The sequence below is a fragment of the Pongo abelii genome, chromosome 13, assembly GCF_028885655.2.
Source record: "Pongo abelii isolate AG06213 chromosome 13, NHGRI_mPonAbe1-v2.0_pri, whole genome shotgun sequence".
NCBI lineage: Eukaryota > Metazoa > Chordata > Mammalia > Primates > Hominidae > Pongo > Pongo abelii.
In genome coordinates this window covers 19,122,254-19,149,621 of record NC_071998.2, presented here as the reverse complement: position 1 = coordinate 19,149,621, position 27,368 = coordinate 19,122,254, and the positions used below count along the sequence as shown (strand labels likewise).

Here is a 27,368-nt window from a genome sequence, read left to right as displayed (position 1 = left end):
GGCAGGAAGCGTCACACTTGCCAATTAACAGCATTTTACTTTATATAGAACATTCTGAATTTGAGCATTTGTTCTATTTAGAGCTCTGTTTCATATCAAGGCTGGCTTAAATACTCTCTTACGTATGGCTCTTAGACGAAAGCTGTCTTTGAGATGGCAGGATCCTATTTTTCTCTTTCTGGACATGGTATCCCAGAGTATAAGGCTTGTTGGATCATAAAGAATCTGACTAGCCATTGTACTTAGTTCCTGGGAGGGAGACTTTAAATCCTTGGAATTTCCTGAGTCATTTGACTGTCTTAGTTTACCTAACAAGATGACTCAGAATGCGGCTGGTCACCATAAAGACCAGACATGTGATTACAGGGTTGGGGCTTTCAGCCAGCCTGGCCGCCAAGGAGGGGAGGAGAGCTGAAGGCTGAGTTCATACACATGGCCAATGTTTCAGTCAATGATACCTTCACAGAGAAACTCCGATAAAACCTGGACATTGAAGCTCAGTGGCACTTTGTGGTTTGTGATGCACCTCCAATATAATAAACCTCCTGCACCTTCCTTTATAATAAAACTGTTATTCCTAAGCATAGTGCTTTCCTGAATTCTGTCAGCCATTCTAGTAAATTACTAAAACTGAGGGGAGTTATGGGAACCTCCTGATCTTACAGCATTTGGTCAGAAATGTGGGAGGCATGGGGATCTCAAAACTTGTGGCTGGCATCTGAAATAAGAGCAATCTTGTTGGGTATCCTGCCCTTTAATCTGTGGAGTCTGCTGCTAACTCTGGGTGATTAAAATCAAAATTGTAGGTTATAGCAGTCCAGAAAGGTTGCACTCCCGGCAGGGGAAGAGGCATCATGAGCCTGCTCAGAGGTCCTGTGGTCCTGGATGTGTGTGCCGTATTTCACAATAAACGGATGAGAGGGGGATGTGTGACACGCATCCCTCACGTGAGATCTGTCTCTCTTAACTTCATTTCATACCATGTCTTTTGTCTCTAGAGGCATATGTGTTTTGAGAAAGACTCATAAATGTATAAACCAGCATTTTCATTTATTGTTGTATCATTGAAACGCCTTGTAACTTTTCTTTTTTAAGTAGTTAAAAAGTCAGAATTTCTCAGGTCTGAAAATCATATTTGCAACCATTGGTGTCTGTGCATCCAGTATGTGGCCTGCTATCCAGGATGATGCTGAGCCAAGTGATGTCAGTGCCCTTCTTTGAAAAATTAATCCCAGGATCAATCCTTAAAAGGGACAAAGGACAGATTCATGAACACAGAAGTGCTGCTGTCTCAAGAAACCAATTTCTCTCAACTTTTCATTCAGAGGAGGCAGAGTTGGGGATCAGCCGCCCCCATTTCTACTCCTCTCAGCCTGCTGCACAAAACTGTCAGCTCAGGGTCTGCTAAAGGACCTTCTGCTCCACCCGTGGAATAGCTGTTCTCCTTGGGGGCCTCTGACAGCAGCTTTCACCTCCTACCTCAGCACTAGTGCAGGTTCCGCAATCCTGGCTGCAGGTTAGGATCATCAGGGAGGTTTAATAAAATGCCCATGCTGTCTCCACCCTCAAAAATTCTTGCCTCTCAGGCTAGGTGATTCTCCTGGGCTCTGCTGGGTGTGGCCTTGCAGAGCACAGTACCTTGCATTTGCCTGCAACCTGCTAGTTTGATTAACATCTCCAGGAAAGGTGGCTCTATGGCTGTGTCTCCAGATGCATTCTTGGGCCAGGCACCTTATGTCTCACTCTTTACTTTTACAACTAGAAAGGCTGCCAGTTTGAAACACTTCCTAGTTTTGCAGTTCTAATTAAACATCTCCAGGTTAATATTCTTGAAACAAATAAGTATCTCATTTAATGAGAACTTATACAGTGCTAAAGGTTTGACGTGCATTTTCTTTTTTTAGCCTTTTTATTGTGAAATATGGCGCACACATAACAGAAATAGTTTACAAAGCAAAAACACACAATTGAGTAAATTATCAAAAGCAAATATTGGTATACCATCACTTAAATTAAAAAAGAAATGCTATATGGCGAGCATCACAGAAATCACATCCATCCCCCTTCCTTGCCACTAGCCCCTCTTTCCTCATGAAATGTAGGTAATCACTTCCCTGTTGCTTTTGATTGCCAATCACCAAATATGCATCTCCAAAGTTGAATTTTGTCTTGCATTTTGTGAATTTCAAATATATGGGATGTATGTGTTGTGTCCAGCTTTTTCTGCTCAATATCTGGAATTCATCCATCCTGCTGCATAGAGCTGTGATCCATTCATCTTCATTGCTATTTAACATTCTGCTGCATGACAAATGATCCACCTCTCCACTCTATTGCTGAATAATATCTGAGCCAGTTCCAGATTACAGTTATTGTAACTCATGGTAACAGTGCTGCTCTGAACACTCTTGCACATGCCTCCTGATGCCCACAGGAACTGCTGGGCCACAGGCCATGTGCAGCATCCTCCACTCCAATAGACAAAGCTGAGTCATTTTCCAAAGTGGCTGCACCAGTTCACAGTCCCATGCTTCATACTCTCTCCAACATGGGATGTTGCCAGTTGTCCTCACATTAGCTGTCCTGTGGGTGTATATGGCAGCTCTCTGTGTTTTGCCTGGCATTTTCCATTGTCAGTGAGGTTGAACACTCCTGTGTTCCATGGCCACCTGAGTATGCTCCTCTGAAAACTGTCCATTTGGTTCCTTTGTTCATTCCTCCACTCAGTTATCTGCTTCTCCTTTATGACCCTCAGGACATTCTGGATGCCAGCCTTCTCTGATATATAAAACATCCCCTTCACTGTGAGGCCTGACTCCTCATTCTCCCAGTGACGTCTCCACATGAACCAAGTCTCTGACTTTACAGTAGATAAGGTGGATTTTCTTATTCCATCCTCCCCAAATTCCTGTGAAGTAGAATTATTGCCCCATACTGAAGGTGTGGAACTGACGTTTAATGCTTACAGAAGTTAGATAATGTGCTAATAAGTGGCAGCCCTGAGATTAGCTCCCAGATCTGCCTGACACCACAGCCCATGCACTTAATCCGCAGGCTCTATGAATAACAATTGGCTATTTGTATTTGAGTCTTGGTCACAGTCCCAGCAAGCAACCAGTGAAAGCCAGATTTGCAGATTTCTGTTTCTTTATTAGCCACTCTCCCACCCACTGCTCCACAATGGATAGATGCATGTAAACTGTTGACTGCTAATTACTACATATTTGCTTAAAAATTGGAATTCAGTCCTGGGAAAAGTCTTGGAAGAGAAATGTTATCAGGCCATAGTTGGTAAAAAGTTAGCTCTTTAACCTCTTTTATTTATTTTTTAACCAAATTTTAGCACCCAAACTCAATCTCTTGGCCTGGTTCTCCCAGACATGATTTGACAGGGGAAAGATGAAACATGCGAATTAAAGTGACCTCTCTGGGTCCCCAGACGCCCACTCAGCATCACAGATAGAGGCACACAAGGAACCCAGCAGGAACCCTGTCCTGTGCTGCACTTGGGAGCATTTTGCTGTCCCACATGTGGCTGAGTAGGCAGTTAGTAGAAGCAAAGGGTGATGTTCACCCACAGTGCGTCATCCTTGTGTACAACGCAGGACAGTGGAAAATAGAGAGATGGAGAAAGAATCCAGGCAAATGCCAAGCAGAGGAAAGCCACATTAGAAATATTAATATCAGAATAACAGGAAACATTCCGCAGCCTGCCCGCCAACCACATTGCTCTGTCTTTGGTGCTCACCTAGTGGGAGAGTTCTTGCATTCTAATATGTTGTCCAGTGGTCTTCCAAGAAAGGGCTTAAGGATAAAGGAGGGCAATGTGCCCTCCTGACTTGGCCACTTTTCTAGTGCTAGGCCATGAGAAGGTTCAGCTTTGATTTGACCTTGAGGCATCATCATTGGCTCAAGTGCAAGGAGGCCTCCAGGGACACCTGTGCCTGGAAATGGACGTGACTCTTAAGGAGCCAGTTCCATATTTATTGCACAGGGGGCGATGCTCTGGGGCATCAAGTAGGTGTCTGAAGAGGTAAGAATTTTCTCCCTGGAAGAACTGTTCCATATTTTGGTATGGGGGTGGGCGTAGGGGGATGCAGCCCTGCCAAAACCAAACAAACGCTGTTTAAAATAAGGATCCTTTGCCAGAAGTTCACAGGCAGGGTGTCTTGTGTTTAAGACCACCACCACGGAGGGGTCCTTCTGAACTGCAATTCAAGTGCCAACAGCCCCCTCTCTTGCCCACTTGCCTCTTCCTCCCCCAAGAGATCATGGCGTGTAGGGTCAGGGATGCCAAACACCTCCATTTACTCTTGTTACTCCAGGGTGCACCATTCCAATAAAAAACAACATTCCGAGGCTGAAAAAACAAAAGTGCTCTGAACGCCAGCCCTGAGTAAACCTCAGGGGAGAAGAGCAGCCCCACAGGAATGCCCCATCCTGGCGCTGGGACTGCAGCCCATCCACCTAGAACCCCAGCAGGCGTAAGAGGACAGTGTGGAGGCCAGACACATCCGAGTGCAAACAGAATGCAGAAGAGCTTGCATTCCAGTCAGGAAGACAGCAGTCCTCAGACGGGGCAAGGATGGAAAGAGGACACTCTAGACGTTAATGCTAAAATGTTAATAGCTAGCATTTATTGCAGACTGTTTGTTTCCAGTGCCCTTCAAGCACTGTGCATACCTAATGTTCACAGCAGCCCTATGAGGTAGGTGCTTTAGGAAGGAGGGAATGGAGGCACCGAGAGGTTAAGCGACTTGTCTGAGGTCTCCAGCTCGAGGCACTGCCTGGCACTCTCACCAGGAAGCCTGCGGGCTGGCTGGCCCCAGAGCCTGCCTCCTGCTCTGCACACTGACCACACTGGGCCTTTGGAGAGTTCTGATGCAGATTAGCATGCTAGTGACTCTGAGAAGTCCAGCAGAAAATATTTAAAAATGAAGTTGTTTCTATTCTGTACTCCAGAGTTCATCACACTTAATTGACGAGTCATGCTTCCTTTTAAATGGGGTGATCAGATCTCAGGACACAGAAGCGGCTGAGCCCGGGCCGCTGCGGGCTCTCTGCGCAGGCACCTGGGAGAAGCATCTCTTCCTGGCTCCGGGGCTGGATGTCTCCGAGCGCTCGGGTCTCTGCGCCCGGCTCCGCTTAAGTGTCCCGACGGGGATCAGTCGCTAAGGCCGATGACAGGGCAGGAAAGATCACTAGATGCAGCCAGGGTCCGGGGGCAGAGGCCCCTGTACTGGGGCCAGTCTCAGGGAATGACTTTTCCCCCGGTATCCAGGAGTTTTAAATTACAGTAGACAACTACAATGATTTAAGAAAAGAAAATTAAAAGATTTAAGAGATGAAGTTGGCTCCAAATCGCTTGGGTCCAGGGACTAAAACTCTGTGTGTCTCTCTTTCATCTCTCTCTCTCTCTCCCTGAGCTTTGCCTGCCTGTGCTGGCTTCATTCCTGGGTAACACTCTCCCGGGGTGACTGGCAGCAGCTCCAGGCTCCATCATCTTTACTGCCGACCCAGCAATCTTCTTTCCTGTAGCTCCAGCCCAAGCCTGGGCCCTGGCTTTTCCTGGACTCAACTGGGTCAGGGGATCATCCCTGAGCCAATCGCTGGCACTGGGAGGCTGTGGCATTTCAATTGGCCAGGCTTGTATCAAGCATCTAGGGGTGGAGTTGCCCTGTCCTCACCGCAGGGAAGGTGAATTGAGTTGGGTGTTGTCCTCCTCTCTGCCCGTTACAGTCTGTTGTCAGGGAAAGAGGGGACTAGACACTGGTCAGGCACAACCTACAGTGTCCACAATGCACGGACAGGGAGAGGTGGTTGTGTGCTAGGAGCTGTCTATTCTGTGTCTTGCCTTCCAACACAGCAGTCCTATTTTTAGACTTTATCCAAAACAGACAATTGGATAAGCATGTGTGTATGTATACACACAGTGAAAAACCAGAAAGTTGGCTGGGTGCGATGGCTCACGCCTGTAATCCCAGCACTTTGGGAGGCTGAGGCGGGCAGATCACGAGGTCAGGAGATGGAGACCATCCTGGCTAATATGGTGAAACCCCGTCTCTACTAAAAATACAAAAAATTAGCCGGGCGCCTGTAGTCTCAGCTACTCTGGAGGCTGAGGCAGGAGAATGGTGTGAACCCAGGAGGCCGAGCTTGCAGTGAGCCGAGATAGTACCACTGAACTCCAGCCTGGGTGACAGAGCGAGACTTCGTCTCAAAAAAAAAAAGATTGTTCAAATAAATCATTCACATCTGAATATTATGCTACCAACAAAAAATAATGTAGATCTATATTTATCAATTTTAAGATGTCCATAATATATTACTGAATGGAAAAACAGTAAGGCCTCAGTTTTTAAAAATTATCTTTTTGGGTAGGTATGACTAGAGAGATGTTAGATAGTTTTCAAAATATTAGGAGTGTTTATTGCTGGGTGGTGGCAATGTGGGTTATTTTTACACGCTTTCCTTTTCTGAATTTTTACCACAAACATATTTTTATAACCAGAAAAAGTCAATTTGATTATTATTTTCAAAGAAAACTCATTATTTTCTAAGCTAATGGGAGAGTCTCAGTGTGGGAGAATCCTATCTTGTTCCTTTAGAATCTGCATGTTTTCAAGGAAAATGTTACAATTGCCCTGGAGCTCCCTCCCCTGCTGTTGCTGCTGCTGTGGCTGTTGTTGTTGTGATCCTCCTGGGAGGCCTGGCTTTGTGCCTTGTTTGCACTTTAGCACTGCTTCAGTTCTCATGGCATCTGGGGGAGGTGGCTCAGTGTTGCAAATAATCCCTGATTTGCCAAACTGTCTTTGGGTGCTGCCCATCTCCTCCACATGCCTAGGGCAGTAAATCTTTTCTAACCAGTATCTCTCTCCCTTTCCCTCTCCCTCACCCCATCTGTAATGTCTCCCATAGCAAAGCCTCCAAGTGCCATTGTGTCTCCTGGGCTGGGCACATGCATTTCATCTCCTCTGCACCAAAAACAGCCTGAGGACTTGTGAACTGGTCTGGAAGCCGAGAGCTCTTTTTGATTTCATCATTAAATTGCTTTGCAAAAAGGGACATTTTCTGGTTTAATTTCTTCTGTCACTAATACTGAATCATGTGTAGCTGTCCAAAAGAAAGAAGGACCTGTTGTTGCTATTCCTTGTCAAACATAAATAAAGTTATGGTTTAAATTCAGTGAAGTTTTTTGAGCAGCTGAGGTCACCTCTCAGTTGGGTAGAATAATTTTGCCATTTTTCAACCTGTGTTTCACACAAGGTTATTAAAGGAAAATTGCTAACAACTTTGAAATGAGAAGCTGGAAGTTTAAATGTGTTTGTCTTGAGTCATAGCATAAGGCACAATTGCAATGCTTTGGTCTCTGTACCTTATCACTTGGACCACATTCTTATTTTTGTACTTTCACTCACCTTGATCAGAGTAGAGGATCACATAAAGGGTATATTTTCCAAATAAAGCTGTTTGGATCATCGTAGTTTTAACAAAGACAATCCCTAACATCTGTAGAGTGCATTCTCCACACTGCTGCCAGGGTTGTTTGACTAAGTCACTAAGACAAGTTCTTAGCACGTTACTTGCTTGCTTTAAAAACCTTTGATGAGCCTCCATTGCCTATGTGATGAAGTCCAAACTCCTTAGCTCAGCATTCAAGGGCCTTCCCCATTTAACCCCAAACTTGCCTCCCTCCACCCCCTACAGGGACAGCACAGAGGCCACTTCCTGGCTTTACACAGCTGGTTCTTGTGTCTGGGATGTCCTTTGACTCTACCTCAAGGCTTGATCTCACCCTCTCTGGGAGACTTCCATACTTCCCCCCAGAGCACCACCGTGCTCTTCTTAAAAACCTTACCAAGCAGACACAGTTTATATCATTTTGTCTTCTCCACTAGATTCTGCACCCTCTGGGGAATCAGTTTCCAAGTCTGGCTAAGCATCTTGTCTCCTGGGCAGCGTGATAAAAATACCATCCCTGAGCCCCACACCAGATCAACAGAACTAGAACCTCTGGGAGCACAGCCCAGGAATCTGTGAATTTAAAGCAGTTTTCCTGGTGATTCTGACTGGCAAGCAGGCCTTGTAACCACTGCCCAGGATGAGCGTGCATTTTCCGTGGGCCTAGCCAGGTGACAGCTAGGAGGGAGCAGAGAGAGAAGGAGGAGGCTGAGAGTTCAGGTGCACTGAGGGCCCGCCTTGTGCCAGGTTCTGCTCTGGGAGCTTTGGTACCTGCTCATTCAATTTCAACCACCTCAAGAAAGAGATGATGGTATGCCTATGACTCCAGATGAGGAAACCAAAGCTCAGGGGGTTTGTCTGAGGTCCCCACTAGTACATAGTGGAGCTGTTAAAAAAACCGGTTCTGCTTATCTCTTTGGACTTACATTCTTCTTTCTTAGCCCATGTTAAATAAATGCTAGGTAAAATACATGAATATCTGTGTTTGTGGATGCTCTGTGCCTCACTCCCCTGCATTCAGTCAACCTGCAAGATCTATCCATTCTGTTTGCTCAGGTCCATTCTCTGTCATGGAGACCTGGGAAACAACCTCCTAATCCATCTCCCACCATCTCCTAGCATCTCCCCTCAAATTCATTCTCTCAGCTGTGGTGGAGTGATCATTTAAACTTGCAAATCTGCCAAAGCTATTCTGCTTATGGTACATTTTACTACATATAGGCTTTTCATTTTTATATAAATAAATATGTCTATTTCTGCCTTGATAGCTTTAAGGTTTTCAAACTTAATAATGAGTATTTAAGCAGGCCTTCCCAGCCCTCTAGATTTCTAATGTAAATGACAATCGAGGGGTTACATTTTATAATATATTAAGAGTTTGTACACACTGACATGAAAGACATATCTTAGAAAAATGGGCAATAAAGTATGCATAAGCGATTCACAGATGAGAAAATTCACCTAATCCACAAACAAATGAAGGGACTCCAATTACTGATATCACTCAACACCCCTCAGACTACAGAAAATTTAAGCTAGCTATGACACTTAATGCTCTCAGCAACGTGGGGAGAAGCATACTCTCGTAAACTGTCTGTTCAAATGGGAATTTCTCCAGCCTTTCTGGAAAGCCCATGTTAAAAGTAAAAATCGCAAATACCATCTTCTAATTTTCCATTCCTGGGAATCTATTTTCTAATATCAAACCCCTGGGATAAAGGACCTCCAGACAAGAGTATTTACTGCTGCATTGTTCAAATGCAAAACCTGGAAATTATGTGACTGTCTATGTCTAAAAGAATTGTTAACTTTTATTACGGAACATCCACATCATGGGATAATATGGCCCCATTTAAAATGTGAATTGGAATTAAATCGACCTGGGCGTATTTGTATGAGGAATAGTTGAGTGAGGAACACAATATACACAAGAGAATATGATCCTTTGTAAGATGTTACCCCATGAACACATCCACACAAAGCCTTTTAGATGTACAGTGGGTGTGAGTGTGTGTGAGTGTGTATGTGTATATTTGTACATGCAGAAAACTAGGTGAGGTTGTTACTGAGGCATGAGAGTCGCTGACAGTTGAGAGTAGAGGAAAGAGGGAGGGAGTAAGTCCCAACCACAAAGACAAGGGAGAAAAGGTTAGCAAAAAATTGTAATAAACCCTATCGGCGTGCATGATATAATCATATGTGTGCACCTACAGAAAGTTACATACACATGTATATGTGTGTTTGAAAAAATTAACAATGCACATCTAATCAGCTCATTCCTCCACCCGAAACTCGTCAATGGCCTGCTGTTACCCTGTGGTTAGATCCAGAGTTTCTTGTCTGGCTGCAGAGGCCCCTGCACCCCTCTCTCTCCTATGGACTAGTCCCCTCCCCAGTCTCTGGGCTGCAGACACATCTCCCCAGGGACCTCGGGTCCCCACCTCCTGACTATCTCCTGCTCCTCTTTAGTTCTTCACACTTGCTTTTTTCCTCTGCCCAAGACATCCTCCCTGATGCATTTTCCTGGATGATTCTTACTTGTTTGTGTTTCTTTCTTTATTCTATATATGTAGGGTGTACACCATGATGTTCTGATGTACACATGCATAATGAAATGATTAATACCATCTAGACCTCAGCTTAAGCATCCATTTCTCAGGGAGCTTTCCCTTTTCCTTGACCCCCAGATGTGGTTAGCCTTCCTGATGTTCATTCCCATGGCCCTCTGCCCTTGCCAAAGTTCTATTTCTTTTTTTTTTTTTCAGATGGAGTCCCACTCTGTCGCCCAGGCTGGAGTGCAGTGGTTCGACCTAGGCTCACTGCAAGCTCCGCCTCCTGGGTTTACTTAGGCTATTCTCCTGCCTCAGCCTCCCAAGTAGCTGGGACTACAGGCACCCGTGACCAGGCTTGGCTAATTTTTTGTATTTTTAGTAGAGACAGGGTTTCACCGTGTTAGCCAGGATGGTCTGGATCTCCTGACCTCGTGATCTGCCAGCCTCAACCTCTCAAAATGCTGGGATTACAGGCATGAGCCACCATGCCCTGCCAGGTCTATTTCTTTATTAGCCTCCTCCATTTCTGAACTATGTGCAGATTTTCCCAGCTGTAGTTTATGGCTAATTTGTTGCATCTGAATTGAGTAACAGCCCATGGCAGGGGCCAGTACGGCCCCTGGATCTCATCACTGTGGGCAGGGTAGAACACTTCTCCAACCCTTCTTGCCACCCGTGGCTCTGTCAGCTGAAATGAGGTTGTTTAGTTTCCTGTGGAAGCAGAAGGAAGCAGTTATGCCAGCGCATGTCATCTGCGAGGGCTGGGATCCTGCCCAGCACCATCTCAAACTATGCCCCCACTGCACCCTCTGTGTGTCTCTGGCCATCTGTGCTTCTTGGCCCCCTAGAGCTCCCCATTTACATCCCTCTGTTGCAGCCTTGCAGGGAGGAATCCGGCCAGTGGAAGCCCCATCATTACTGCCCCCATAGAAGGCCACCTGCCCTGTGATCATGTTTGGGGCCTGAGAGGAGGCTAACGCGAGGGTGACTTTAAATTCCAGAATGTGTCTGGACACCTGCTGTGCCACCAGAGAACTAACTCAACAAGTGTGAAGGGAGGTTCACATGGCGGACTTGACCTTGAGGGCACGGCAACCAGGTTTATCTGCATGCTCTCATTGCAGGTTTCTAATTAAACCCGTTTTTGAAGAAAAAGCAACACATTTACAGGAAGAAATAAATTAACTGAGTTCCTTTCCAAGCCATATTGTTAAATTCTTTCTATAATAATAGCTTTATTTCTGCAAGCAGTTATATTTCTGTGTTCACAAAAAGCAGGGAAAGAAGGACAAGATTTTATGACTCTTTTTCCAGGAGACCTGGCGAAGCCAAATTTTCATCAAGGTCGTTGCCCTCAGTAAGCTTAGAGAAAACACTTCAGATGTCTCAAGACTTGAAACATTTCAAAATGAGAAGGAAATGTGGAAATATACTAGGTTACATGGGTCTGTGAGACCTGGAGAGTGCTAATTCCAAGAGCTTTTTTTATTAAATAGCCCAAGCGTCCTATCCCACTTGCGGTCATCCTGTCCTCTGTGCGGAGGGGATTGAGCAGGATAATAACTCCCATTAGCACTGGGGGAGGTTTCACATGTAAATCCCCTAGCAAATGGAAGCACAAATAGAGAGCGTCCTGTTTAGTAAGTCAGCATAACTTGGGTGTTAATTTTTTTCCCCTAGAAAAGTGGTCACTTGCTAACTTTGAAGTCGGTGAGGCAGGCAGTGCTCAGTCCGCGGTGTGTGCCGGCTTTTCCTTCTCATCAGGGTTGTCCAGCATCCTCAGCCTCGTCTCCAGCCTCTGCCTCCATTCTTCTCTGAGTCTGCGGAGGAAAAACCGTGCACATGCTCAGTGCATTTGTCTCCAGCTATGCTGGTCGACTGAACCGTGGCTTTGTTTTTCTTCTCAAAGATATTTTTAAAAGAAACCCATTGTGTGTTCCCCTCCCTGTGTCCATGTGTTCTCATTGTTCAACTCCCACTTATGAGTGAGAACATACGGTGTTTGGTTTTCTGTTCCTGTGTTAAGGGGAGGGAGAGCATTAGGACAAATACCTAATGCATGCGGGGCTTAAAACCTAGATGAGGGTCTGATAGGTGCAGCAAACCACCATGACACATGTATACCTATACATTCTGCACATGTATCCTGGAACTTAATAATTTAAAAAACCCAATGCTGCCAGGCGCGGCGGCTCACGCATGTAATCCTAGCACTTTGGGAGGCCGAGGCGGGCGGATCACGCACGAGGTCAGGAGATCGAGACCATCCCGGCTAACACGGCGAAACCCCGTCTCTACTAAAAATACAAAAACAAAATTAGCTGGGCATGGTGACGGGTGCCTGTAGTTCCAGCTACTGGGGAGGCTGAGGTGGGAGAATGGCGTGAACCCGGGAGGTGGAGCTTGCAGTGAGCTGAGATCGTGCCACTGCACTCCAGCCTGGGTGACAGAGCGAGACTCCGTCTCAAAACAACAACAACAATAACAACAACAACAAAGACAACAACAAACCAATGCTTTTTACAAATGAATAAAGAAAAAAATGAATAGTCACAAGGGCATAGTCTGTGGATAGATGGCTTTATCCCAAATGTAATGCTTCCCAAATTGATAGGTGGATTCCGTGTAATGCCAATCAAAATCCCAGCAAGAATTTTCTGTAGCTATCAACAAGATGATTCCAACTTCTGTATGGAAAGGCAAAAGTAGATTAGCCTTAAGAAGTTTGAAGAACGCTGTTGAAGGACTCACACTACCTGATTTGAAGCTTAACATAAAGTTACCATCATCAAGGCAGTGAAAAAACAAATAGATTATTAGCACAGAATAGAATAGAAAGTCCAGAAATAAATACACAGTAATATGGCCATGATTTTTGACAAGGGGTTAAGGCTACTCAATGGAAGATGGATAGGCTTTTTAACAAATGGTGCCGGAACATTATGTATCTATATTCAAACAATGGGCTTGGAATCTGCCACAGTCTGGACGTGTGTGTTTCCCCTCAAATTCATATATCTAATTCCTAACTTCCAAGGGGATGGTACTAAACTCTGCTTGATTGTGGGCCCGGGAAAGAATGGAAAGATTCTGGAGTCCTGCTCTGAGGTCCTGGGGTTAGATAATACGCGCTTATTACAGGAAAATCAGAATAAACAGAAAAGAATTTTAAAAATTGAATTCACTTTCATCTTTCATTCTTATAAATAACGCTATAAGGAGTATAATACTTAATACTCTTTCCACATCCCAGTCTATTTTCCTCGGAGTGGCTCCCAGAGGTGAAATATTACCGCTTAGAAGGTATAAATATTTTGAAGGCTCTAGGCACCTATTACCAGATTGGCTTCAGGAAAACTTCTTACTTACAACTCTGCTTAATTATGGGCCCAGGAAAGAATGGAAAGAATCTGGCACACGGGCCTGTTGCTGGGTGGTGCCTGTTGCATAAACACATGAGCAAGCAGGGCCTGAAAGTTGAAATACTGTCAGAGAATGAGGCGCATGGGGCAGTACCGTCAAGACATTCACTCTGGGAGGCCGAGGCGGGCAGATCACGAGGTCAGAAGATCGAGACCATCCTGGCTAACATAGTGAAACCCCACCTCTACTAAAAAAAAAAATAAAATAAACTAGCTGGGCATGGTGGTGGGCACCTGTAATCCCAGCTACCCTGGAGGCTGAGGCAGGAGAATCGCTTGAACTCGGGAGGCGGAGGTTGCAGTGAGCCAAGATCGCGCCACTGCACTCCAGCTTGGGCGACAGATGGAGACTCCGTCTCAAAAATAAAAAAAAGTGATGATTTATTGAGCTTATATGACCTTCTACTTTGATACCTACAGATTAGTAATTTTCATAATTATATTTCTGTATGATGGTTATTAAGTATTTATCCTATATTTTAATTTGTAATCCACCTCTCCAACCTGGAGAATACCCAGGTTCACAAGCTTTTTTTATTACACGTCTCTGAAAGCCTCTGTAACTAAATCTGCCTTCAAATACATGACTTTTGTCACCTAGGATCTTTTAAAGCTCACTAATAAGGGCTGCTGCCTGGGTGTTTCATTGAACTTGATGCACTTCTTAACCTAATGTGGATTCATTCATTAACAAAAGGGACTGTAACTTTTACTGAGTGTGGTGGCCATGAAAATGCGCCACTCAGATGTAAGAAGCAAAGTTGACTGGTGGCTGCAGCTTCTTTCCTTTTGTATTTGCCTCAGATCAATGCCAAGGCCAAACTTCTTGCAGGCTGCTCTAAGACAGTGACTGGGCATGGCCGTGCTATTAATGCAGGCCCGTCCCAGCAAACAGCAGAACTTCTTTAACAGGTGGCTTTGGCTCACTGACTCCCCATTACTCTGGCCAAAATGTATCAGGGCTGCCCTGCTGTCTTCCCAATCCTAACTCCTTCTTTTTCTCCTTCATGGAGGTCAGACCCACATCACAGTCTGATGGCTTTCCTTCATTTCTCTGGCTTCGTGGTGCACTGACGCTGGCTCATAACAGTTCACGACAACCAATTATTAACTTTTCAGGAATTTTATAAGCTAATTTTTAAATATAGACATTATTAAAAGTAAATTACATAAACTTATAATTAGATTATTTTAAAACAAGGACACTGACTATGCAAAATTCATTACTTCCTAATTATTTTACTCCATTTTACAGTGTATGCTCTTCAGATTACTTAGGTCTATTTCACCTGTTATGGTGAAAGTACTACATGATGAGGTGTTACTACCAAACACCTCTTCTGAACTTGTCTTCATTGACATCTCATTGGTAGCTTGAAATAGACTGTGGTGGGAATATTTACACCATGGAAGTTGGCAAACACTATAAATCATACATGACTTGATGTATCATTTTGTTCATTGTCTCAACTAAGGTTTGGCCCTAAGGCCAAATCTGGCCAGCTACCCATTTTGTAAATAAGGTTTTATTGAAATATAGCCCTGCCCACTTGTTTACATATTTTATTTACATGTGGCTATAGCTGCTTTCACACTACGACGGCACAGTTGAAGAGCTGCAATGCAGATCATATGACCTAAAAAGTCAAAAATATTTACTGACTGGTTCCTTTTAGAAAATGTTTGCTGACTCTTGGTCTCGACTTAAAAAAATGATGGACAAAATGTTAACATGGATTAAATTTAGAAGTGTGTCATGTCTGTAGCTAATACATTATAAATAGAAAAAAAATTGAGGAAATATTCTTTCAGTACTAGAAAACTATTATCTTCAATGACACGACTTCTTTTCTGAATTGGATAGTAATCAAATGTTTACTTGTTGTATGATTTTTTTCAAATTTTGATTGAATTGCAACCACCAGTTGGCCCAGATACAAGAGGTTGGCAAAAATGAATAAAATCACATTTCATTATTATTCTCTGTGAGAATCAGGTGGCTATATGGGATTTATAATGGGCATTGTGCATTTTCTTATTATTTATAAATTGTGCTACACAGCTTTCATATCAGTCAGACTTGTAAACATATGTATGTATATACACAATACATTTTTTCCTCCGGAGAGCCAGGTAAACATTCATCAGCACACCACAGTTTCCTTCCAATTTTTCATTCACAGGTGCTTCCTCCAAAAAATCTCATACATATCTAATCTCCTCTTGCCCTCTGCTTCTTAGAGGACCTGAATTAACACATTTGGTGTGATGCATTCATTCTAGGAAAAAAAATAGGAATCTGGGGTTCATAATATTCATAATATATTTATTCACTTTTCATAGCAGTTATACACTATTGCTAAATGGTAAGGAATTCAGGTCTCCATCTACCCAAATGTCTTTTAAATCTTGTTTTATGAATATTCAGACACTTTGCTGCTCCTTTTTGGTTGATATCTTTCATTACTGTGTTGCTTCTGTTTATTTTGGGGTTCTCAGTAAACCGGTGAATAAAAATTTATAGGTGGGGCTTTCCTTTTGAAGTAGGGAAGGTCCATAGGAGGAAGATAATGCTTAAAACTTGGCTTACAAATTCAGATACATCAGAAGAGCCATACGACTGGCATTAAAGCTCAGAGAGAACATTTTTACCTTCAGCCTAGAAATATTGGCCTCATTTTCAAATGGAGACCAAGTAATGTTTACTATTTCTTGTTCTAGATTCTTCTGATTTGTGGAGTAGTTGTTAATTCCTAGGAGCACAGATTCTCCTTGATAAGTCTGGGGCTTACCTAGAAAGCAGGATGATATTTGTGAGACTCTTAAGTCATAATCATAATGTTATTCCTGGAGTGGGTGAGGACAACTGGATCTATAATTATATTTTTCCTATCTTATGCTAGGCACTAAACATATGTGTCAGTTTGGGTCCTCCAAGAAGCAGATTTGTGGGAAACACCTGCGAAAAGTAAAGAAGGGAGGAAACTGAAGCAGTCAAGAATAGCCTTTAGACTTCAGTGCTGGTCTGACATCTGTGAAAAGAGAGGGCGGACATAACGATTGAGTAGGAAGAACCCAGCCCACAGCACAGTTCTGAGGAAGCTTGAGCTGGGCTGGTGGGGAGTCCCTGAGCAAATGCTGCCCCCAGGGGAGCCATGCCATGCAGGAATTGCCTGGAACTAGCACCCCTGCCACCCTCAGTAATTGGCTGGGAGCGGCCTGGGGGAAGTATGGCTTTGGCTCATACACGATGGTGGATCCAGAAAGGGAGCAGCTGGCACTGTCAGTCAACTGTGCTCCCGAAGCAAATGATCCTGAAGGTCTTCTGAGTGGGGCACTTCTGTGGCTACCACGCTATGTAAAGAAGAGCAATCGAATACTCCCTGTCCTCAAGGAATTTAGAGTTGACTGAATTCTTGATCTCCCATTTCAGATCTCAGTACTCCAATCTTGATCTCTGTGCTTTTACTTTAGTATGAAAAGTCAGATGATGATTTTGCTACACCTACTCCATTCTCGTAGGCAGGAAGCATGCCTTGACAATTGTTTTTTCATAGTGGGAAGAGGTGGGCCTGAGTCTGGTTTCCCTGTGGCCTGCAGCTCACTGGCTGCATCTCTGGTCAAGGGGCAGAGCTCAGTCCGTTCACACAGGCTGACAAGCTTTGGCATACTCATTTGACCAACTCAATTTACCAGCTGCATTTCCTATCCTTTCAGTTTGAATGAAAAATCTAACTAAAAATTTTCTCCCTGCTTATTCTTTGTAGACTAACTCTTGTCTTACAAAAAGTTTGAAATAGCAATTTCATCTGGCTAGTAGATTCTGAGTCCAATATCTTATTGCCTGAAGCTGAAAACATCCTAATTGATACAACTGATAAGGAGCCTTCAGAGCAAGAGAGAGGTGAGTGGTCTTGGGGTGAGGCTTGATGCACCCCCAGATTTAATGTCTATCTGACACTGTTGAGATCTGCTAAATTATGAAGCGGTATTTTGAAGACCACACTTCTTGCCTGAAAACATTAGTAGTTCATATAAGCACTGTCCAGTTTCTTAGTTATAGCTACTGGCTGGGCACTTAGGTGTCCATAACACTTATTATCTAAACTGAGATACTTTTGAAAATAAAAGAGACTGCAGTCAATGATTATACCAAACTGAGAGGTGCCCATCCAAACTGCCCCAGGCAAACCAGGAGGTATGGTCACATATCATGCCTATAGACACTTGACTCTTCTTGAATTGCCTCGATCAGTTGTTTGCAAACACTTTCCAACTTCTTTGGGGGACTAACCCATCCATGTTCTGTTGCTTTTCTCTATCCAGACTCAGAGAAATTAAAGAAGTTCCCAGTTCTGGGGCCACCCACTTTGTCTTGTGATCTCACCCTGGGACCTCTGCCAGATACAGCACATCAGTTCCTAGGAAAAATGGATTCTCTCCATCCCCAGCTTCCTTCTCTAAGTCACTGAACCCACAGGTGTGTGCTTAACACACCTCACCCAGCTCTGGAACAACATCTTGCCAGATTAGCCCAGCAGAGGGAGAGGAACATAAGACATTATTGGATTTGTTCTCCTGTCAACAAAGGGATTTGGTGGGAAATTTGGAGGTTTTTTTTTGTCTCTACTGCTCACTCATACATTTGGAACATTTCTTGATTGCATAGTGGATTGGATTTGCCTTTTATAAATGGAGGGTAGAATTTAAAAAGGTCTGTGTGTTACGTGTGTGTGTATGTGTACATTGGAGGGTAGGCATTGCGTATAGTGGAGTTGGGGGAGACAGAGCCCACAGGGTGGAATAGGGACTCAGGGGTTTATGATAGTCATTGGTCTGCAAGTATATGTTGGGAGACTATTACTTTGTTAGGACAATGTTTCAAACTATTTGCTCAGATCAGCGGGGATTTAAGCAAAGGGGGGCTCTGACATTTTGGTTCTAATTTAAAAATTCTAGATTTTTTGTGAAACTTGGTTCATGTGGGATGTGTATGTGTTTGCTTTGCTTTTTTGTTCAGCAAAAATAACAGTAAAACCACGAGGTTTTAATTCATTGTTTACCAAATTAAAAAAGCTTTTGAGAATTTTAATTCACAATTGATAAGCGTGATGGCTCTGGTGGGTGGCCTCGAGGCTGAAGGAGAGACAACAGGGAGCCTCGCTTCTCCGGCTCCTGGTGGTATCCTGGTTCTGAGTCCTGTGGCTGCTGCAATCATGTCTTTAAACACTTAGCTGGGGGAGACTGATGAAATGTTTCATGATGAGCCCAAAGATTTATTCTTTCAGTCATAGAAGGTAGAGAAAACTGCTCCAAACTTTAGAAGAGGGGGTCATTTCTAGGGAACATGGGAGCCTGGAGAATTCATGCATTTTGTTGTATGGACAATTTGCAATTGATTGCCATTTTTATAACTTATTTTTTACATAAAAATGGCACAGGATCATTACAGAAACTTTGGAAAAAATAGAACGCACACACACACACACACACAATCTGTCATCTTATTAGTCAAAAATAACCACTTTCAGTATCTTAGTGTATTTTCCTCTAATCTTTTTCCTGTACATACTATATATATAAAAGTTTTATTATCTTGACAAAAATAATATAATATTGCAAGTTTTGCTTTCTGGAAGGGAAGATACAGCACAGGGCTCAAGATGGGATCTGGCTTCCAGTAGGCTAGTGGGCCAGGACTGGGGGACAGAAGATGGTGGGGACCACACAACAGACTCTCTTCACTTCCCTGAGAATCTACAGGATTGGATGCTCTAACATGAGACTCTTCTAGCATGTAGGAAGGCCTAGTTTTGTCCATTAGGCCACCAGGAGTGTGGCTGGAATGTTGGCAGAGCTCTTCTCTGGTTATGGAAGGAGGATCCTCTCTGGCTTAAGAAAGGATTTTGTTTTAGAAATTAACTTTGAGTTTTACACATGTGAATTACTCATGTTTTCAGCTCAGCATGCACTAGGCAGACACAGAAACATGGAATCACAGTGCTCTGCTGTGGAGAACACATGACTACCATTCCACCTGTGAGCGGACGTCCCAGCAGACAGACAGCTTGGCTAGCCTCTCCCATTTTAGGGACAGAGAACCTGGACAGGCCCAGAAGAATTGAGCTGATCCTTCTGCTCCAAGGCATTTGACGTGTGAGGGTAGGTGCTGGCCCTGGCATTCAGATTGAGGTTGACACCCATGACACGTCTTCCCACATAAGCAAAACTTCATCTCTCAGCAGACTCCTTGGAATAGAACAACAAGTTCACTTGCCAGTGAGGGAAAGACCACATTACCCTCCTCCCAAGAATCTTGCTACCTATTATCCCAGATGAGGGATCTTTTTATTACACTAGTTTTTTGCACATATACGTATCTGTGAACCTAACCCTGAAATTTAGTGTAACCACATGTGCTAAAGATTGTAACAGAGAAAGGGCAGCGAACAGATTGTTTTAGTTTATCAAGACATAAATAACATAACTTCATTTTTTATATTAAAAAAAGTCTTCTCCATATCTGTAAGTCATTGATGCTCAATCAGGGATGACTTTGCCCTCCAGGTGGCCTTGGTTCTCAAAATGTGTGTGGAGATCTTACAGATAGCTAATGTTTTGAGGCCAAGGCTGATAAACCCTCCACAACAAAGAATTATTTGGCCCTGAATGTCAATAGTGCTGAGGTGGAAAAACCCTGGTATACTCGCAAGACTGAATGAGTGGATGTATTGGTGATGTTTTCTATTTTCTGTGTTTTATGATGTTTTGACATCTTACAAAGTTTGCTGGCTAGGGAGAGACTGCCCCTGCTAGGACTAGCCCTGTTTTAGAGATAGCAAAAGGCTTGGCCAATCTCCAGACCAACCAATCTCAAGTCTGTAGCCCTAGCCACCTCCTTGTCTAACTCTCATACACTGAGCCACTATTTCTCCTGCCCTTGATTATCCTGGGGCCAGGTACCAGGCAACTGGAAACCACTCCTATAGCCCAAATCCTGCCAGAATGACTCAAACTAACTAGTCCTGAATTATACACTCTGCACTGCCTTGCCTTTTTCATAGAAAACCCAATAAAGACTCTGGCTAAGAGGTTCCCGCTAGCTCTTCTCCCACCTGAACAAAACCAGGAGCTTCCCCTCTGGCCCTGTGGGACATGTATGTGTGACCCCCTCCTCTGGGACCTGTGAGCACAGTGAACTTCTTCCTTCCAAGCCTTGCTCCCATTTCCTCATGAGAGCTCGCATTTCCTCCTGTCGCTCCACAGAGTTTATGCTTTCATGTCCAGCATATGTACATTCCTGCAGCAGTGGGTACCAAAGAGAATTCCCTACCTCCATCTTCATATCTGGCATATCTCTGGAAAATCCACTTTAAAAGTAATAATAGAGAAACAATTCACATACTTTTTCAGGGCGCTTCTTTCCTGACGATCTTCCTCCAGTTCTCGGTAAAAAGTCTGTTTGCTAATTTCTTTTTCCCAGAAGCTTTTGAGCTCATGACAAGTTTCACAGCAGAAGACTTCTCGACGGATGTATTGATTGTTCATCCCCTGAAATATACAAGTAAAGCAAATCCCAGTTCTTTAAATAAAGCCACTCTAGGTTTGGAGTGATAGAAAGATGAGCTTTCATGTAGATACTGCCATTTACACTATTTTTCTTTGATGACTGTAGACACATCACACACTTGTATTCTGAGTCTGTTTCCTCAACTGCAAATGGGAATAATAATAGCTATGCCAGAAAACATCATGAAAAATTTTGAATTAGACAAAACCAAAAAGGGTATCTGGTAACTCTTCCAAATTATCTGATTTTAAGGCTTGCCTTTTTCACTGTCTTTGAGCTATTTGACAATTTTGTAAATTATAGAAAAATTATAGTAATGAAAATGGTTCATGAACGAGAAATTCAAATAAATTCTGTGCAGTGGAATGCAATTGCTATACCTACGAATATCAATTTTTTCATTGATGTGTTTCTTAAAATTTTCTTTTGACTCAGTTGTAATATCTTACTAGTTTTTTCCTTATTTATAAGTTAAATAAAATATTTGATAATCTTCATTTTATATTTGAATGTGACTCATTATTTTAGCTTTCTTAAAAAACTATCCTTTAACAGTTACTTCATTTGTGTGTGTGTGCATGTGTAACATGCCCATCGTCAACAAAAGTGCTAAGCCTCATGCATGACAAATGGCCAACACCTAGTAAACAGTGTGCTCCTTCCATCCTTTCTCACAGAATAGCAAGAGCCTCTGCTGTCTATCGAGGACCCTTACACACTGTTCCATCTGATGCTCACTACAGCTCTGTCTCCATTCACTGTTCAGATAAGGAAACTAGAGAGAGAATCTGCTTGTGGCCATCACTGAAAATGGAAGAGCTGGCATTTGAACCTAGGTCTGTCCTTCTTCAGAGCCAGTGCTTTTTGCTCTACAGATCCTCTTTGCTCACACGAAGTGCCCACTGCATTTGGAAATGGGTATGTCTGGAGAAAGCTCGTTCAGCATATGTGTATACATCCTATGAAGGGACACATATGTAACCCAAAAATGTTTGCTTTTTACCTTAACGTGGCCCACTTTCCAGATCTTAGTAGCGCCATCGGGCAGGCGGACACAAACGCCTGCACGACAGAACCCTCCCTGCCTGCTGGCAGCTCCTGCTCAGAGAAGTGCTTCAGCCCTGGCTGGAGACTGGAGAAGAGACCTGGTCCCTTACTCCACAGCTACAAAGTCCCTATGATCCCGTGCAAGCTGGGTTTTCCTGGGGCACCCAAAGGATTAGGGGCGAGAAAGGAGTTTAGAAAAAGCTTCAGAGAAGAGGCTGGCCGCGGTGGCTCATGCCTGTAATCCCAGCACTTCGGGAGGCCGAGGCGGGCTGATCACAAGGTCAGGAGATCAAGACCATCCTGCCTAACACAGTGAAACCCTGTCTCTACAAAAATACAAAAAAATTAGCCGGGCGTGGTGGCGGGCCCCTGTTGTCCCAGGTACTCAGGAGGCTGAGGCAGGAGAACGGCGTGAATCCAGGAGGCAGAGCTTGCAGTAAGCCGAGATCGCGCCACTACACTCCAGCCTGGGCGACAGAGCGAGACTCCGTCTCAAAAAAAAAAAGCTTCAGAGAAAAAATAACATTTATTATTTTATATTTATGATATGGAATAATTTGTATTTTATTTATATTACACTCATACGTATAATAGTAGAATATGATGCTCTCATCAGAGGGGCAGCAAGAGCTTCCCACATGAAGGGAACAGCATGTGTAAGTGTCCCGAGGTAAGAAGAAGCTTGAAACTGAAAACAGCTTTGAGTATTCGATAAAGATTTTAAGAATCCGCTTCCAGTGTTCTTCCTCCTGGACCCATCTTCCAATCACCTGCTTATTTCTGTAGTCAGAGCTGCCCTAGAAAAAACTGCTGAGCACGTGGGTGGGTGGTGGCAGCGAGGCAGGTCAGGGTATGGACGATTGAAGGAGATGTGGGGAGAGAAGAGGGAGAGAACATTTTCCTCAGTGCCAGCTGCTCTGCGGGTGGTTCTCACTGGTCACACACAGCTACGTGAGGGCCATTGTTTTCTTATTTAAAACATTTTTATTTTTTATTAAACATTTAAAAATAATTTTTAAATATATTTTTAAATTGACAAATAAAAGCTGTGTATAATTGTGTACAAGATGACGTTTTGAAATGTGTACACATTGTGGAATAGCTAAATCGAGCTAATTCACATCTCATTTTGCACATAAAGGAGCTGATTTTCAGAGGCATTGATAGACGGTGTTGAGGTTCCACAGCTTGAGAGCAGTGTGGCTGTCAGGACCTGGAGCCTGCACTCTTCCTACCGCTCCCAGACACTCCCTGGAAAGAGGAAGTTTGACTTAGGTGCCCTCTCCCACTTCAGGCGCTCAGTGACCTTACCCTTTCCTGTGACTGATGGACGCTGGGGTGTTTGTGACTTAGAGAGATAGAGCTTCTTGAACAGAAGCTCAGTCGTATTTTGTTTTTAATACATTGAAGCATTTAACGGGTGTTCAGTTATTCAAGTTAAATGACCCCCTTCCAAGTTATCTTTTTCATATGAAGAGCCGGCCCCTTTGGAGTATCTCAGACATTGAGGGTCTGAGTGTGGATTGCTTTTCTACTTTCTGGGTAAGGGAAACGCTCACATCCAGTCACCTTCTGCAGTCTGCTAGGCTGGAGCTGCGCCGTGGACCCTCTGGAATTTCTCTCTGCACCCTGGGACTGTCCTCCAGCCTGACCCGAGCACATGCTCCTGTCTTTCAAGGGCATATTTCTCACTTATTTTCTTTCCCAGGGTAATCATTCAGTGCACAGAATTCTAATAAATTTCTAGCCACTGGACATTGAAAGAGAAGCCACTAACAAAATACATCTGATTTTACATTTTCATTCATAGAACTAGGGTGTGGAACGCATGCCCTCCTCTAGCAATTAGGTTTCCTGTGGGTTTTGTTCAGGCTCCAGGACTATCTAAGGCATCTCATTTTCCTGATGTACAAGTTCAAGATAAGAAGACAGTGCTTGCTTTTAACTGTGAGGAAGGTGTTAAATGCAGAATTTGCAATGTAAGTATGCCAAAGGTAATGCCTTTTATATGCATAATATTTTCACAAATTTTTTTTAAATTACAAAATACCCCTAAAGATTACAAGTTCATATTAGGTACCTGGCATTTAGAAAAAGGATAGCTTGGTCAAACAGGTACTCATTGAAATGTTCTTCTTTTCTCAAAGTTGATAATGAACATTTTATTCTAAAGAACTTCATTATGAAGACAAGAGAGGCCCGTGCAGGAACACAGCCTGCTTACATCCGCATGGCATTTTGCATCCTCTCTGTTTGGGAGGAAGGTGTGGTTTGGATATGGAAGGAGGATTTACTCTAGCAGATACTGTAGTTGCACAGTCATGAACTGGGTTACAGAAAATAGCTGGAAGCAGGGTGGTGTCTACACACCCAGGGAGTAAATTAAATCAGGGTGAACCTGGGCCGGACGTGGTGGCTTACACCTGTAATCCCAGCACTTTGAGAGGCCAAGGCAGGTGGATCAAGAGGTCAAGAGATGGTGACCATCCTGGCTAACACAATGAAACCCCGTCTCTACTAAAAAAAAAAAAAAAAAAAAAAAAAAAAATTAGCTGGGCGTGGTGGCACATGCCTGTAATCCCAGCTACTCAGGAGGCTGAGGCAGGAGAATCGCTTGAACCTGGGAGGTGGAGATTGCAGTGAGCTGAGACAGCTCCACTGCACTCCAGTCTGGGCAACAGAGCAAGACTCAGTCTCAAAAAAAAAAAAAAAAAAAAAGAAAAGGAAAATAATTACGGTGAACCCAAAGGAAATCAGGCTATGAAGAATCTGATGCATGCCAGCTCTGCTTCTCATTCCTTTTTGATCAAAAAACACTTCTAGGGTCTCCATTTTCATAGAGTAGCTTGAGAGTAGTGGGCATGAGCTTTGGAAGGACTTGGGAAGGGACGTGAACTCAGACGTCTTCAGGGATCCGTTAGCATCCCAAAGGAGTGAAGCCACTGGGAGCAGTGGCACTAGGTCTTGAAGGGCACGTGCTCTGCTTCAAGACATGCATTCCAAAAGGGTCCAACACCACACTGGCCGGAGAAAACACGGCGTTTGGCTGGATGCAGTCAGAGGGCCACCTACCTGCCCCTCCTAGTGGATGCATTCTCTATCTGCACATAGAGCCTATGTCTTTCTTCCTTAGCTTTTCTCGAAACCTCCTCCCTGTGCTCTCCCTGCAGGGCACCCTGAACTATTTTGCTTTCTCTATGCCTTCCTCCTTTCTACACTGTCTCACGGGGCAGCCCCCTATCCTGCTTCTGCACCCAAGCATGCAGATACCACTCTGGCTGGTCAGGCTTGCTATTGCTGTCATTCCAGCAGGAACTGGGATTGGAGTTCTTCACCAAGCCACAGCCCACCCACTAGGGGTCATGTAGACACAGCTGTCCTGCCTGCGAAACACAGCTGCATCCCTACCTCCCTTGTCAGGCCAGGAGGCTGCATCCTGACAACCAGGATGGAGAGAAAGCTCAGTGGAAGACTTGCACTGTTGTGACTTTGAGCAAGAAAGCCCTTCACTTGCTCGGAGCCCCTTTCCTTAGCCATGAAGTGGAGATGAAGTGTGGTAACATACAGGAAAGTGCCCCCAACACAGCCCACCATTCAGTCCCCAAATGCCCCTCCCTACATGCCACATGCTTGTTCAGGGAACTCACAATGCATCTCCTGATCCCTGGCAAGCATCAAAAGTGCTAACTGAATTTGAACCACCACCTAAATACAGTCTCCTTGTCTTTAGTTTATACATGATATCAAATGCTTTGCTTCTTATTGACTCAGCTCATATTGAAGGCTTACTTGTCTCTGTTGCTGGGCTGTAAGAATTAGAAAGCCTTAGATCATGGGGATAAGAGGCTTCCCATCTTGTCCCAGACCCAGTGCTGGACTGTGTCCAGAGAAGCCTTTAGCAAAGCTCTTGGTGATGAGTTTCACCCTTACATCACTTAGGATCTTATATTTGTGGGCTCTCTGTGGTCAGGCCCTATAATCACATTTACTGAGTGATGCTGAACATGTTTAAGGAGTGACTGGCTTACTAAAATTGACAGTTGCCACTGTGCTGACTCTTGGGCTCAACCCCTCCATGTTATTTCACAGCCTCACTGCTTGTTTTGCTGAAAACTGCTGGTGAACCTGAACTTCAGCAGATGCAAGAACTTCTGTAAAAGAAAGTGCATTTTGTTTGAGAGGAGCTGTGCCATCTTCTTCCTTCCAGTTTTAAAAAACTTGTTTTATATTTATTGCTCCCCTTTACTGGGCTCGCTGTAGCTGGTATGGCCCTCTTTGAACAGAACTGATAGCAATTTTAGAAAAGCGTTTTTGGGAAAACATCAAAATAAGGCAGGAAACAGGAAATAAAAGATGTCTACATTTCCCTGGCGGTATTGATGGAAAACCTAGGCACTGACAGTGGCTCTCTCTGCCTCTGCACCTGGCCCAGGCAGAGAAAATCATTATCTCTATGCCATATGCATATGGTGCTGCCCCTGTCTGGGCTCAAATGAGAGTGGAAAGGTGCTGCTTTCTCAAGTTGTTCTCTCTGTGTGATTGGGAAGAAGGGAAAGCCGCTGTGATCTCCTGTGGGCTGGATCAGTCGGGTTTTATTGTCACAGAAATAAGAAGTACCAAGCAATGTGCAGACACATAAACCCATTAGGTACCTGAACCTTCCTGAGCCACTTTTAAAGATCTATGACATTAAGCTCCTACTTTTTACATGAGCAAATTTTCAAATTCAGGTGTCTCCATTCTGCTCTTGTGCAATTGATTTTTGTTTATAAACTCAATTTCAGAGGTGCACACTCACACGCCTTCTAAGTTTCCACTTGCTACTTTCATCCCATGTGTACGCAGATGGAAGAGAAGAGACTTTTCAGGGGAGCGTGTATGTCTTGATGTCTTTTTGTTGTTGTTGAGATGGAGTCTTGCCCTGTCGCCAGGCTGGAATGCAGTGGCTTGATCTCGGCTCACTGCAACCTCCGCCTCCTGGGTTCAAGCAATTCTCCTGCCTTAGCCTGCTGAGTAGCTGGAATTACAGGTGCACGCCACCACGCCCAGGTAATTTTTGTACTTTTAGTAGAGACAGGGTTTCACCACATTGACCAGGATGGTCTCAGTCCCTTGACCTCGTGATCCGCCTGTCTCAGCCTCCGAAAGTGCTGGGATTACAGGTGTGAGCCACAGCACTCGGCCTTGATGTCTTTTAAATTCCCTCTAAACCTGAGATTCTCTCAGAATATAAAATCATTTATTTTTCTTAGAACCCAGATAACTGTGTTGTCTTCCATTCCCCAGGGGCTCAAAAAGCAGGAGCAGGAAATTTAA

General features: G+C 44.0%; 1 protein-coding gene across 1 annotated transcript; it reads right to left on the bottom strand.

The window, feature by feature from the left end:
* Window positions 1-11,235: 11,235 nt before the first annotated feature.
* On the bottom strand, window positions 11,236-22,439 carry LOC112134901 (protein FAM240B). The gene is made up of 3 exons (XM_054519677.2): window positions 22,288-22,439; window positions 20,841-20,986; window positions 11,236-11,833 (listed from the first exon to the last, which is right to left on the bottom strand). Exons 2-3 carry the CDS (start codon window positions 20,981-20,983, stop codon window positions 11,740-11,742), a joined length of 237 nt encoding a protein of 78 aa, XP_054375652.2. The 5' UTR covers window positions 20,984-20,986; window positions 22,288-22,439; the 3' UTR covers window positions 11,236-11,739.
* Between the last annotated feature and the right edge of the window lie 4,929 nt (window positions 22,440-27,368).

Bases quoted from the DNA above. Each gene is read 5' to 3' on its own strand.
- LOC112134901 (XM_054519677.2), bottom strand. From the start codon at position 20,983: ATGAACAATCAATACATCCGTCGAGAAGTCTTCTGCTGTGAAACTTGT. The intron at 11,834-20,840 runs GTATGTGAATTG...TTTCCTCCGCAG, and splicing joins GAAAGAAGCGCCCTGAAAAA to ACTCAGAGAAGAATGGAGGC.